The 14,134-nt window shown below is 45.4% G+C and overlaps 1 protein-coding gene across 1 annotated transcript; it reads right to left on the bottom strand.

Moving 5' to 3' along the window:
- Positions 1 to 1,685: 1,685 nt before the first annotated feature.
- On the bottom strand, positions 1,686 to 2,096 carry LOC136503482 (vicilin-like seed storage protein At2g18540). Its single transcript, XM_066498549.1, has one exon. It carries the CDS (start codon positions 2,094 to 2,096, stop codon positions 1,686 to 1,688), a length of 411 nt encoding a protein of 136 aa, XP_066354646.1.
- Between the last annotated feature and the right edge of the window lie 12,038 nt (positions 2,097 to 14,134).

Here is a 14,134-nt window from a genome sequence, read left to right as displayed (position 1 = left end):
ATGCTTCACGGAGGTACACGTGCCCTTTCATCGAACCAAGACTATACACATAAGTTATCAAGGTTTCTATGGTTCATATTCATTCCGGTGTCGTATTGGTCTCAAACTTTTTCTCAGGCTTGCACGTGCCACGTGTGAAGGAAACACCAAGTTTTGGATTTTCCGGAGATGGTTTGCTACTTTCTGAGGTTTAATTGAATTTTCGCGCGACGAGACCATTTAATTATAGGTTGAACTGAGTCTACCCACGAAAAGATCCAGAATGGTGCCAAACTTTTACATAGGCTCTAATGTGCCCTAGGGATAAGAATTTTATGGAGGTGGATAAAAAAATCTATTGGGTCCAAGATGAAATTCACCCTCTTTTGTCTCATTGGGCACAGAGAAAAATATAATAAATAAAAAAATGATCAGAAAACCTAAGATCCTGTGTGGGGTCTTAATTTGGGTGTACAAGCTTGACAAAAAAATTTCAACCCATTTCGACATAGGCGGTGTATACATGCTTCACGGAGGTACATGTGCCATTTCATCGAACCATGACTATACACATAGGTTATCAAGGTTTCTGTGGTTCATATGCATTCTGGTGTCGTATTGGTCTCAAACTTTTTCTCAGGCTTGCACGTGCCACGTGTGAAGGAAACACCATGTTTTGGATTTTCCAGAGATGGTTTGCTACTTTCTGAGGTTTAATTGAATTTCCGCGCGACAAGACCGTTTATTTATAGGTTGAACTGAGTCTACCCACGAAAAGATCCAAAATGGTGCCAAACTTTTACACAGGCTCCAATGTGCCCTAGGGATAAGAATTTTGTGGGGGTGGATAAAAAAATCTATTGGGTCCAAGATGAAATTCACCCTCTTTTGTATCATTGGGCACAGAGAAAAATATAATAAAGAAAAAATGATCATAAAAACCTAAGATCCTGTGTGGGTTCTTAATTTGGGTGTACAAGCTTGCCAAAAAAATTTCAAGCCATTTCGACATAGGAATACATATGCTTCTATTTATTCGGTATGTAAAATAATTTTTTTAATATATATAAACATCACTGTCGGTTTCAATAAACCGGCAATGATGAGAAAAAACCGACAGTGATGCTTGTTATCACTGTCGGTTGATTTTGAGAACTGGCAGTGATATATAAAAAAATAAAAAATAATTATGCCAGACCTCGGGTTTGAGCTCGGGTCTTGGACTACAGAGTTCAGACACTTAACCGCTACGATAGTATAGGATGTGTGTCTGGTTTATTTATTTTGTCTTTTTGACCTTTACACCGCTTAATAAATAATAAAATTATACCAAAAAAATTGGGGTGCCCGGGATTCAAACACGGGTATCGGGGACTAAGTTGCGGGGTCTTAACCGTTGTGCCAGTAGGAGGTATTCGAAAGGAGATGAAAAGATAATTTACTTATGCTATAATCGCTACACTGAAATCACTGCCGGTTTAAAGAATGGCCCGGCAGTGATGTACCCCCATCACTGCCAGAACATAGACATGCAGCAACACGGTATTTCTCAGCACCAAGGTGAAGATGATCAAATAAAGGATTCGACGACATAGATTAATCACTAGTAAATTTTTGAGCACTAGTAAATTATTACATTGTCCTAAGACATAGATTAATCACTAGTGCTACTAATTATTGCCGGTGCTGCCTGTGTCGTCGTCCCCCTACTGCCGGTGCTCCTCTTCACGCTTCTTTCGCTCAGCCCTGTGCCGGCGCCGTTCCGTATCCATCGTGAGACGTCGCTCGGTCTCCTGCTCCTGGCGGCGGCGGCGCTCCTCCTCCTCCTGGCGGGGGCGCTCCACTTCCTCGCGGCGGTGCTCCTCCTCCTTGGAGATCTCGACGACGCGCTTCAAGATGCAGTCGTCAGTCTCCTTCTGTGTGATGGCGCGGAGGTGCCGGTCCTCCTCCTCCTTCTGAGCCGTCTCCAACGAGTTGAAGATGACCTCCTCCACCGGAAGAGGTTCCGGTTCCTCCTCCGATGCTGTCTCATGGTCCGGATCGTCCTCAAGGTTCGCCTCGAGGTCCGATTCGGACGACGGCGTCGGGGGCCGACGTGAGGACGATGGGTTCAGCATCGCCCATGTTGTCTTCAAGCGTCGAGGCATTGTGGTGGCGGGTGGTCGTCGAGGGCTGGAGCGAGGTGTGCGTGTGAAGGGTGTGCTTCGCTTTCTTGACGCGCGGTGGTGCAATGGCGGCCGACTGCGTGCATGGTGGCCTGGCTTATATAGGCGTGTCTGTGGGTGGAACTGATAATGGTGCAATAACTCCCAACCCTAGGAAGACGGAGCGCGCCTGCGTTGGGAACGCCATTGAACCGCCATTGCACATGCGTTGGGAAGACGGAGCGCGCGCGCCTGTGTTTGGGAACCGGCGCGAGCAGTGTGGCCGGGGAGTAAACGCGGCGTCTCTTCGTGGGGAACTGAAGGGCCACGACCAGTCCAAGGACGGCGTCTCTTCGTGGGGACTCCTCGGTAAACAGCGGCTCTTCAATCTTCATGGGAACCGCGCGACCAGCGTGTTCGGGGAGTTGAAGGGCCTATGCGCAAAGCAGGGACATATAATCACTCAAAGGAATAAATTCCTTCAAACTCTCTGAAACCAAGTAATAGCTCAATGGTTTGTCTGCTGCTCTGGAACTTGTAGGCTTTGGTTCGAATTAGGGATGCAACACAATTTTTTTTGCATTTTCTTTCAATTTATATTCTTGCATCACTGCCAGTTTAAAGAATGGCCCGACAGTGATGTACCCATAACACTGTCGGTTCCTAGTTAGAACCGGAAGTGATGGGGTACATCACTACCGGTTCTAGTTAGAACCGGTAGTGATGAGATCTGGTATAAAAGGCCACCGCGGGTTGAAATTATCCAAATTTCAACCTCGCGCCAACCGTTCCCCGCGCTCCTGTTCTTTGACGCCGACGCCCGTGCACCGCCCCATGCCGGAGCACCCGTCCACCGCCCCCCGCACCGCCGTTCCTAGCCCCGCGCTCCTCTTCTTCGACGCCGAGGCCCGTGCACCGCCCCACGCCGGAGCAACCGTCCACCACTCCCCGCGCCGCCATTCCCAGCCCCACGCTCCTCTTCTTCGACGCCGATGCCCGTGCACCGCCCCACGCCGGAGCACTCCCCACACCGTCCACCGCTCGGCGCCGGAGCACGGCCGAGGCCTTTAGGAGCGCCCGCGGACAGCTGCTTTACCACCCACACGGTGAGTGCATGGCTCACTGCCCACTAAGTGTTAGATGAAATGCCCACTAAGTGTTCTGTTTGTGTAAGAGTTAGATAAGAATTTTTGGCTGATTTGTCCCACAACTGCTTACTTGAATCAGTAGAGGCTTTTCATTTACCAAGTACTACAACTTATTGTTTGATATGATAATTTACTTGCCATAATTTATGTTACTGCTACTTTTATTGCAATGCTAGCATACAGTTTGATCATGAATGTCTAGTCTGTAGTGCCACCGATGCTCAATGTTTTTGGATGTGAGGATGTAGTATATATATTTTAGACCTATAGAACTAATTTTTTTAAAATAGTTTTAAAGATGAAGAATGTATGCAACTCTAATATTTTGATAGGGTCCTACTTTATTTGACTGGTCATGTTGGTTAATTACAATGACTTGCCTATTTCCTTTCTGTTGTAGATGTTTTGCTTTGACCTTTCATCTAATATTTTCTTATATATACTACAAGAAATTATTTATTTCTTGTATAAGTTTTAGTATATTTTAAAAATAATGATATTTTCAGAGACCTGTTGTCACAGTCCTAGACTGCCAAATTACACTATAGCAATATTTGATTGTTTGGGGATTCAATCTTAGGGGGAATGTATAGCATGCTTAAAAAAAGGCATCTATAGATGTTTGTTCTAGAAAAAAAGTTAAAAACAACTTTTAAAATTGGCTCGGCAGCAGCAACAAGTATGATTACTAAACCACATTGATCTCCGAATAATAAACAGTCCAATTATTGAGGTAATTTTTTATCATGTCAAGGATAAAGAACATTAAATAGAATTAGTTTGGCTATATAACTTGAATAATAACTCTTGTTCAGTGAGTTACCATTACCACTTACTACATGCCTAATTTACTTAAATGTATAGGCAACCATGGCATGGTATGTAGTGCATGTTGGTCACATGCTTGGGATTTATTGAACCTGGGAAGATTGCTATGCTCAAGTCAATCGCTACCCTGGTAATTTGCACAAAAAATACAACACAGAAGCTGAAGCTTTAAGGGCCTACTATAGTCATCCGTCCTATCTTGCAAACCATGGGCAACCAGCCTACTATGGTCCAATGAATGCAAACCACGGCCATCCGCTGGCACTGGATATCGAAGAGAAGCCACCCACCGGAGGTGTGAAAATTAGGAGAATTGCTCATTGGTCTTGGAAAGATGTCATGCTTTTATTTATAGCTATGGTCATCGCTTTTCTTATTTGGAAGTTGATGTAGGCTTAGTTTCGTAGAAGAGTAGGTGGACTTTGTTGTTTGTGGTCAATCAAACAATGAATTTGTTCTAGGTGAACATATGCTATTATTTGACTTTGTTGTATGTGGACTTATTATTAGACTTTGCATTAAACATATTATATATATATGAACATATGCTATTAGTAGTTGTCCATGGCCAAAACTAACCACGATCGTGTCACAGCCATGACTCATCGTCACCTGTTACCCCATCACCGAAGAACTGATCGGCAACAAGAAGCAGTAGATATCGCTGGGACGGGAGAGCCGCATGATCCGACAAACGGTGACGGTGTCAATCAGGTCGGTGAGAACGAGCACCATGGACCCCGTCCGGCCTACTCGATCTAGGTCAAAATGACCAAGATGGCCAGGTAACTTTGGTATCATGTCACTATATAGCCACACACGCTAATCAATTGAGAGGGTCATAGCTTACTTGGTGTCTCTAGCAGGAGCCTCCACCGGCCGAGCAACCAGAGGGTTCGGGTAGTAGGAAGGCTAGATCCAAGCGAGGCGTGTCAAAGGTTCCTATTGGTAGGAATGCACACTGGCACATTACTGAGTTCGATGAATTTGGGGATCCACTCTCACCGCCTATAGCTTTGACCAAATACAATACCATCCTCGGGTTACTTGTTAGGGACTTCATCCCGATTAAGTACAGGAAGTGGATTGGGAAAGACGATGACCGGTGGAGGGTTCCCAAAAGCGAGAAGGATTACATATGGGATGTCAAGATCCCAGAGTATTTCACTTTCCCAGCCGAGTATAACAGGGAGTTAGTCAAGAAAAAAACAATAGAAATCATGGGAACATGCTTCAAGAATTTCAAGGGGACATTGTACAAGAATTTTGTCCTCCAAAATAAAGAGCCAGATTTTGATGGTGGACAGTTTAGCAAGCAGAAGGACTTCTGGTAGGCTTTCAAGGAATACAGGTTATCCGAGGACTACTTAGAACTGAGTAGGAAGAATAAGAAGAATTCGTAGAAAGCAACGAATCCTCATCATCTCGGCTCTCGTGGCTACGCCAAAAAGATGCCAGAATTTGAAGCAGAACTTCAAAAGATGGATCGCCTTGCTGAGGAAGGCGTTCAGGTTGAGATCGCCGATTGGGAGCCCAGATCGATAATATACTGTATGGAGAGGAATGTACGGCACGCCGAGGACAGGAGCTTTAGCTCCTCAAATGTACCTATGAGCGAACTCATCTAGAGGATCTCCCAGGTAACTGAGGAGATGAGGCAAGGGACTCACACTTCTAATAGGGAGAAAGACGTGCTCACCCAAGCACTCGGAACCAAGGAGCACCCTGGTCGCACTAGAGGAACCGATGTTGTTCCTTGGAAACTAGCATTCCCCCAAGAATCTAACACTTACCGGAGCCGCTCGAGGGCTAGAGAGGAACATGGGGCAGAGTATTTGAGGAGACTAAAAGAGATGGAAGACAGAATGGAAGCACGGATTGAGGCGACCGTTGAAGCACGAGTCGAGCAAATTTTATTGTCCAAGGGGTCAGTAGTACCACAAAACCCTACTCCTACTGCCTTTAGCCCACAGTTTAGGGGTCGTAGCAGCTGTGGATCGACCCCGCTCGACGAAGAAGAGGCAAATGTGCCTCATCCGGTGGACGACATCACTGAACCCGTCAATGTCAGGTTGTACATTCATCAGGAATGGACAAAGGATAAGGTGGCACTCGGCCAGGCCTGGGCTATGGGAGACGGGACAATTAATGGCCGCCCAATTCCACTGGGGTACGCTCGCGTCACCATTGACAGAATACTTGATAAGAAGTATAACAAGATACCCATTGAGTATCCCATAGCGGAAGACACGCCGAAACATGGTCATAACAAGGGCTCTCAAGTGGCCTGGCGCAAGCGCTTCATTAAGCTTGACCACCAATTGTCCTCTAATGATGAGGACGACTATGAGTCTTCGCCCACCTGCGATGATAACTCACCATCTCCCAACAGAGATCACTCCCCTCCTCATCCAGAGCCATCACCCCCGAGAAGACAGAGGTCTCCTTCTATTCCTCCTCGTCCGACTCCATCTTCATCAGCCCCGAGAAAAGAGACTCCTCGTCCTCCTCCTCCTCCTCCTCCTCCTCCTCATCCGACTCCATCTTCATCAGCGCCGGGAAAATAGAATTCTCGTCGTCATCCTCCTCCTCCTCCACCTCAGCCCAAAACAAGATCAAGGACATCCTCGTAGTCGCAGAAAAGATCCTTGGATTCGATCGCTAATGCTCCCAAAGTGGACCAACAGAAAATAAAAAGGCCGTTCAGTGGCAGCGTTACCTCCTTGATGGAAGAAAAATTTACAGCACACGTCAAGAAGGAAGATTGTATTAGTTTCTTCAATCTCTATGCCTCATTGCCTTCGTTTATGTTGAAGTCCGAATTCGAAAGACAAACATAGAATAAATACGCTACAACAAGAGACTAAGAAATACACAATAAAGATTTAAGAAACATACATAAGTACGTCGAAGACAACATAGGATTAACCATGGAAGAGGCCGCGACCATCTATTATGATGTACAAGGGACGGCAACACCAGCAATGAAGTATGTAAGGGGCAATTTTTTGGTTCACGATCATGAGTATAAAAATCTAGCAACATATATGTGCCATTTACATGAATATTACATGGCTCAAGCAACAGAGACGGACAACTTTGGTTTTGAGGTTATTATCCGTTCGCCACATGTTTTCAATTATCCTGAAGAAGAGAAGTTCGATGTCAAGTGGGAGTGCTTGTTCCAACTATACCAGAAACGCGATCTCGATGTTCAACTATTGACGATGTGGACTATGTAAGTACCCTACACACACGATATTACAATTAACTACTCTCTCGATACACAAATTGTTAACTTTTGAGCACTTCCCATGATTTTATGTAGGTGTATAGCAAAATTTTGCATTCTAAAAAGCAAATGGGATTACATAGGCTTCTTGGACCCCATGCGAGTCAATGAGAGGATATGTCTAGGCCTCTATGGATGTGATGTGGAAGACCTGAAACAGAGATTGATTGCTGTTTTTGACGAATTCACGATGAAGAAGAAAACCCACATACTTCTAGCCTACAACTGCGAGTATGTGTTCTCGGCTTTTAATTTTATGCTTCTTTTTTCGTTAAGATTATTCGATAATTAGGATTCTATGATTGCAGCAACCATTTCGTCTTCATTTGTGTTAATCTTGCCAAAAATCTGCTCGAGGTGTGGGACTCGAAGAAAAAACCATTTCATCATCTGGATGCACTGGTGTCAGTGCTGAATTAGTAAGCGATCCTAATAACATATTATTTTCTAATCACACATACCCGCTTTCTAATGTTTCTCCTTTTAATGTTGCTCAGTGTCCAAAGAAGCCATATCGATGGGAAGCCGGTCCCATTCAAGGTTGTTGAAATGGAGGGGAAGTACCTATCACAGTCGGCAGGAAACAATAAATGCGGGTTTTATGTAATGTGGGCAATGCTTCGCTACATCGGCGGGAAATCGGAAGAAGCCGATAAGTTGGTGTGTATAATCCCCATTTCATTTATGTCTGTTAATAATTCAACAAAGTAATTTACTGTTCCTCTTTGGATATCATCTTTTTTGAACAACAGCGCAAGAAATTTAAGCACGAAAGGCTGATAGAGATGGAGATCGTCGCATTACAATCGGAGCTATCAAAATTCATCTTAGCCGAGGTATTGGAAAAAGATGGGCTATTTTCCATTGCACAATCCGTGAAGTACAAGGACCAGTATGGCCCAGAGCGGCTCGCCAGATTATTGTAAGAAGTCTGAGAACATTTCTTTTTTTGTTTTGAGGGATCGAGATCTAGATATAACATTTGAACTGTAACTGTAACATTTGTAATGTTTAATATTTATGGACCTATCATCTACGTAGCGTATATAAAGAGAAACCCGATTCCACAAAAAAGTATAAATTAAAATAAATTATAAAACAATAAAATACGAATGGGCCATCACCACCGGTTAGCAACAAACCGGCAGTGTTGTCGTAACCATCACTGCCGGTTAGAGCTATGAACCAACAGTGTTGGACTACTCAACACTGCCGGCTTGAGCCATGAACCGACAGTGTTCTCTTGCTCGACACTGTCGGTTTGAGCCATGAACCAACAGTGTTGGACTGCTCAACACTGTCGGCTTGAGCCATGAACCGACAGTGATCTCTTGCTCCGCACTGCCGGTTTGAGCCATGAACCGACATTGTTGTCTTGATCAACACTGCCTACTTCAGCCATCAACCGACAGTGTTGGTTTGCTCAACACTGCCGGCTTGGGTCAAGAACCGACAGTGTTATCTTGATCAACACTGCCGGCTTGAGCCATAATCCGACAGTGTTGGCTTGATCTACACTGCCGGTTTGGGCAAGAACCGACACCCTTGAAGCAAACGTCACTGTCGGTGGGGACTACAAACCAGCAGTGCTATTCAACTAGACACTGTCGGGTGGAGCCACGAACCGACACTATTGTCTGTAGATCAATGTCGGTTTTTAAGAACCGACAGTGATGTCAACCCCACATCACTGCCGGTATGCCACTGTCGGTTCAAAATCCGGCAGTGAAGGGGGTTTTTGAACCGGCAGTGATGTATAGATCTGGGGTAGTGATTCATGACAAACAGCCACGACATTGTCGCGTTTTGATCATTAGGAGGACATGGAACACTAAAATTCTGCTTAACTGCACCTTGCCAATGTAACTTGAAGAATTACCCATGTTTATGAGTTACGTGACAGTGAAACCTGGCTATAAATTGGGAACCTCAGCCCGATCAGGTCTGGTGAACGCTGCCGATATCTGTTTATAATTGTAGCTGCAAGTCTGAAAGGTGTGTGCTGAAGCTTGAGTGATATGCTGGAACAACATTGAAAAAGTTTGGTCCTTCGTTCAGGAACGAAGTTAACATTTATTGAGCAGTAAGTTTGGATACAGAAATAGAAATAGGAGGCATAGGGAACTGAAATGAAACTTCTATTGCACAGGGACTCCATATCTATATAGTTGGAGCATGCAGGTTACACTCTACCAGCCGGTCCTGATGGATGTGTAGAGGGAGTGTCACAATGGTGTCAGGATACTCCAGTCAATGATGTAGAAAAATCGCCCAGTGCCATAGAATTGGTATGGTTTCCTTAAATGCCACTAAAATGGTTCAATTTTCCTTCAAAGTCATTACTTCCAAATTTATCCCTTCATTGCCACAACTGTTACATTATGTTTTTTTTTTTGGGTACCATCATTGCAAGATGCACTGGCTTCGATCGAAAATGGCATTTGTGCCCATACTCTACTCAGGCAACCTTATCTTCGATTTATCTCTCATCCGGCTTCTCCTCTCCTCTTCCCAAATCCCCAGCTAAGTAGCCAGTGGTGGCAGTGATTGGCGGACGGCCAAGGCGGCAGCTGAGAGCCAAGCGAGTGTGCGTCCGGGCAGGTGGCGTGCGTAGCCATGCGCCGAGCGAGCGCACGTCCGGGCAGGCGGTGTGCGCGTCAATGCAGTGGGCGTACATCCACGCGCTGAGCAAGCGCGTGTCTAGGTAGGGTGTGTGTGGCCAGGCCGGGACCTACTATGGGTCGTAGCTAGGATGGTAGGGCCACGACTTGGAGTAATTAAGCTCAAGCAGGGGCTATTAGACGAGCCATTCACCGGATGGTAGCTCCTGATCCAACCATTAATAAGTATCCAAGATCTTGTTTTGGTCTCAATACTTTTGACATGTCATAGGTCACTTATTTGGCTCGATCATTTCAAGTATCCATGTGTCTCAGTTTGTGTGTTGGTGCTCCAAAATCTTTATCCTGATTGTATATTGCACATTGCATTAACCACTAATTTTCCTAATTTCGATTGCAACTTATTTCATTTAAATGTGGTCCATAGATTTCTGTATTTTCTGTCTGAGTAATATCGCACTTACAACTCAATGGCAGTTAAGGGAACAACCAAAATTCACATCATTCTACTGGAGGGGTAGATGCATCTTTTTCGACAACAACATCAGAGGCATGTCTATTGTTTTTTCGCAACAACATGGGAGTCACTAAACATTCGACAAGGCTGTTTGTAGCCATGTATATACGCTTCACTTGTGGCATAGTGTTCATACCAAACATCGGAGTCATGCACATCAATGGCTTGGTTAGGTCATGTCACATTCGTGATGATTTTCTCTGCAACCATGGTCTGTCCCTGTAACCCTGTTGTCCGATGAGGGCCCAAGGCCTGGAACATGCAGGACGACGTGGATGGTACCTGGTGGATGTCTAATGTTTTCCAGGGACCTTTATTCAGTTATATGCGAATCGTGTGTACCTTGTTGTATTGTTTATTTTACTCTGTTTCTTGGTCTATACTTATCGGTGTTTCGAGTAAACACCAACTAGTGAATTTCTAATATTACGTGTCGGACTCAGATGGTATGCTAAGAGGACATGAGGATTATACTGGTTCGGGCCGAATGTCCCTACGTCCAGTTTTGAGATGCTTGTGTTACCGACACTGAGTTTGTAGTAGGGGGTTACAAACTGGCGAGAGAGGAAGGAGCTCCCAAGTCTCTGTGGTTCGATTGCTCGATCTCTCCTTCTGAACGGTGCCCTGCCTTCCCTTTTATAGGCCAAGGGGAGAGAACAGGATACTAGAGACCGAGAGAAGGGAAGATGGAAAAAAGAAAGAGAAATTAAGGCTCCCGGGGGTGTGCCGTCCTCCTCTTCGCGTGGGTCCCGCTGACCCTGTAGATGGTGGTGGCAGCAGCGTCGCACCGAGGTCCTGTTGGCCGCTGCAGCTTACGTGCTGGCGTCGTGCGTTGTTCTTGTCTTCCATCCCATCCGAGTCGACGGAATGGTCAAAGGGTCCCTTGACAGAGGCCATACGGGGGGCTGGCAGTACAGTGCCAGTCAACTGACGCCGGTCGACTGACGTTGGACGGTGGTCAGGCATGGAGTTGGCAGCAGAGTGTTGGCCTGATGACGCGGTGGGCGACGTGAGTCTCCCAGCATGGCCTGATGCGACCGCCAGTCGCATCAGGATGCGCCCGAGACGTGCTCCAGGGCGTGCGCCTCCACGCCGTAGTGGTTGAAGCGGTTCGGGTCCCACCCTGGGGCCACTGCTTTTGTCCGGTAGCAAATCCAACCCCCAGGGAACGGGCGAGGCGGAAATCTCGCCCTGGGGGCTGGGCGAGACGGAGTCCGACCCTCGGGGGTCGGACGAGGTGGAGCCCTCCCCATGGGATCGGACAAGTAGGAGCCCGCGCCCTGGGGTTGGAGGAGTCGGAGCCCACGCCCTGGGTTCGGACGAGGTGGAGCCCACGCCCTGAGGTCGGACGAGGCGGAAACCTCGTCCTCGGAGTCGGAGCCCACGCCTTGGGGTCGGACGAGGCGGAAACCTCGTCCTCGGAGTCGGACGAGGCGTGGCCTGGTCCCTGGGGGTCAGACGATGCCGCAATTACGTCCTTAACCATCGAATTAGCCGACGTGACGCTCATTAATCCTTTGGCTCGGATACGCGGATATAGATATCCGACAGTACTGTCAGTCAGGGGATGTAATTTCCCTTTTCACGCAAATATATAATGTCTTATAACCCCTGTGCAAAAGAAAAAAATTGTATGGCAAAAAAAGAGCATGTTTTATCTGACAAAAGTGCCAGAATTTCACTTTCGCACATTTAAAGTTTTCACGTCAAGGAGATGCCTCTCTTAACCATTTGACCTAAGAAATAAAGATGTTCCTTATTTGATTGCATAACTTTGCTATAAAATGTACCATGGGAAAGGATAGGTATGACGAGTCTCAGTAGACACGAGGAACAGAAAGCTTTCAGGAAACATGGGAATAATAAGCTAGGTGCTTCTCTTTCACAAAAAAAAAAAACGTGGTGCTTGAAGACTTTTGAGAGAAAAAAATTCTGTTTCCAATACAAAATAGAAATGGGTGTCATCTGGAATCTTCTGTATCAAAGCATTGGATCTTCTGGAACTGACTTTTGAGCTGTCGCATTTTTCACGCAACTCAACTCCAACATGCTTCTGTGCTAGGTTTTATCATTTCCGTTGCAACTCCAACAAGCTTCTCCGCGCATGGTTTTCTCATTTCCATGGTAGGTCTAGTCATACACTTCCAAAGATCATGTCAATATCTAAGTTAGGTTACGACACATCCATTGTTTGCATTCTTCCTTGGCAAGGTCCTCCATTGTGGTCCCGCAATGTCCAAAAAAACCAGACAGGACAATATGGAGGATATGCTCTGGATGTAAAATATTTTTCAGGGTATTTTATTCAGTTCTACAGGATTTGCATCTTCTGTACTGTAAAACAATAGATGTAAATTTCCTTGTTGCACGAGTATAATTGCTGCTGCAAAACCATACGCAAAAGAAAAAAAAACTATACTCAAATTATATGAAAAGAGCATGTTGTTGGTGACTCCCTTGACATCAGTCATTACATAAGCATCTCAGACGACTCCCCCTATGATGAGTGTCATTACAGACACAAAACTACAAATGCGAAATTTCCTCTACTGTGATGATAGTTAACACACATCTATAATTAGTGGATTTTGGCACAGCGAGAATTCCCCTTTCCTAAATTGGATTTTTTTCACATCAAGGCGATTCCCTTTTGTCATCTGTTGATCTGTGGATTGAATAGGTTCCTTATTTTATTGAGAAACTTTAGTTTCCTATAAAAGGACATTGGGAACGGTAGGTATGGTGTATATCAGTCGACGTGTGGTATATATGCTGCTTTGTGGAACCACAATAACAAAACATGGTTCTTGAAGGACCATTCTTTCAGGAAGAGAAGGCTTCCTCCATGCTTCGAGCCTGAGAGCTAGCATATGAATGACAATGACAAAGATGAATTACGCTGTACTTGTGAGTAATGTAGGCTTGTGGCAATGGCAACCAAACTGGAGCGAGCGGCACGCTTCACAAAGCCTGTTGCGCATGTACATCTTTATTGTACAAGCTCTCCGTGAAACAAAGAATTATACATGAACTGCTGATCCTGTTCGATGCTAATGTTTCACTTTTGTAAATTTAAATGTTTGCACACGCCTATGTTTTATTATTAGGGTTGATATTCGTTGATATTCTTTTCTGAAAGTATTTGAATAGAGAAATTCACTCCTTATTTATTTGCGAGACTATACTTTTTAACGGACCTAGGATCGAAAAAGAGTAGGTATGGCGAAGGTCAATACTCGATCAACACACTAGGGGAAGAAATAAAGGTGTCTGGATTTGGGTATGCGGCTTCCAAGAAGTGGAAACGATAAGCATGGTGTCTAAACATTTTCAATAGATTAATTCTCCTTTTCCACTATAGATAATCAGTACTAAAAACGACTCGCACTGTCATGTACCTATATCACTCTCGGTTTCTAACAGGCAGTGACAAGGTATCACTACCACTGCTACAGGATTTCTTTTCTGCAGCGTTTGGCATTTGGGCTCCGAGGCGGCGCCTCGGTTATTCGAGGCTGGGCAGCCAGGCTAGCAACCGCCTCGGTTAATCCTTAACCGAGGCGGGCGCTTTAACGCAACCGCCTCGGTTAATCGTTGTTAACCGA

Source organism: Miscanthus floridulus, chromosome 14, assembly GCF_019320115.1.
Source record: "Miscanthus floridulus cultivar M001 chromosome 14, ASM1932011v1, whole genome shotgun sequence".
Lineage (NCBI taxonomy): Eukaryota > Viridiplantae > Streptophyta > Magnoliopsida > Poales > Poaceae > Miscanthus > Miscanthus floridulus.
This window is presented reverse-complemented; position numbering and strand designations above follow the sequence as displayed.

Excerpts from the sequence above, each read along its gene's own strand:
- LOC136503482 (XM_066498549.1), bottom strand. The coding sequence starts at position 2,096 with ATGCTGAACCCATCGTCCTCACGTCGGCCCCCGACGCCGTCGTCCGAA.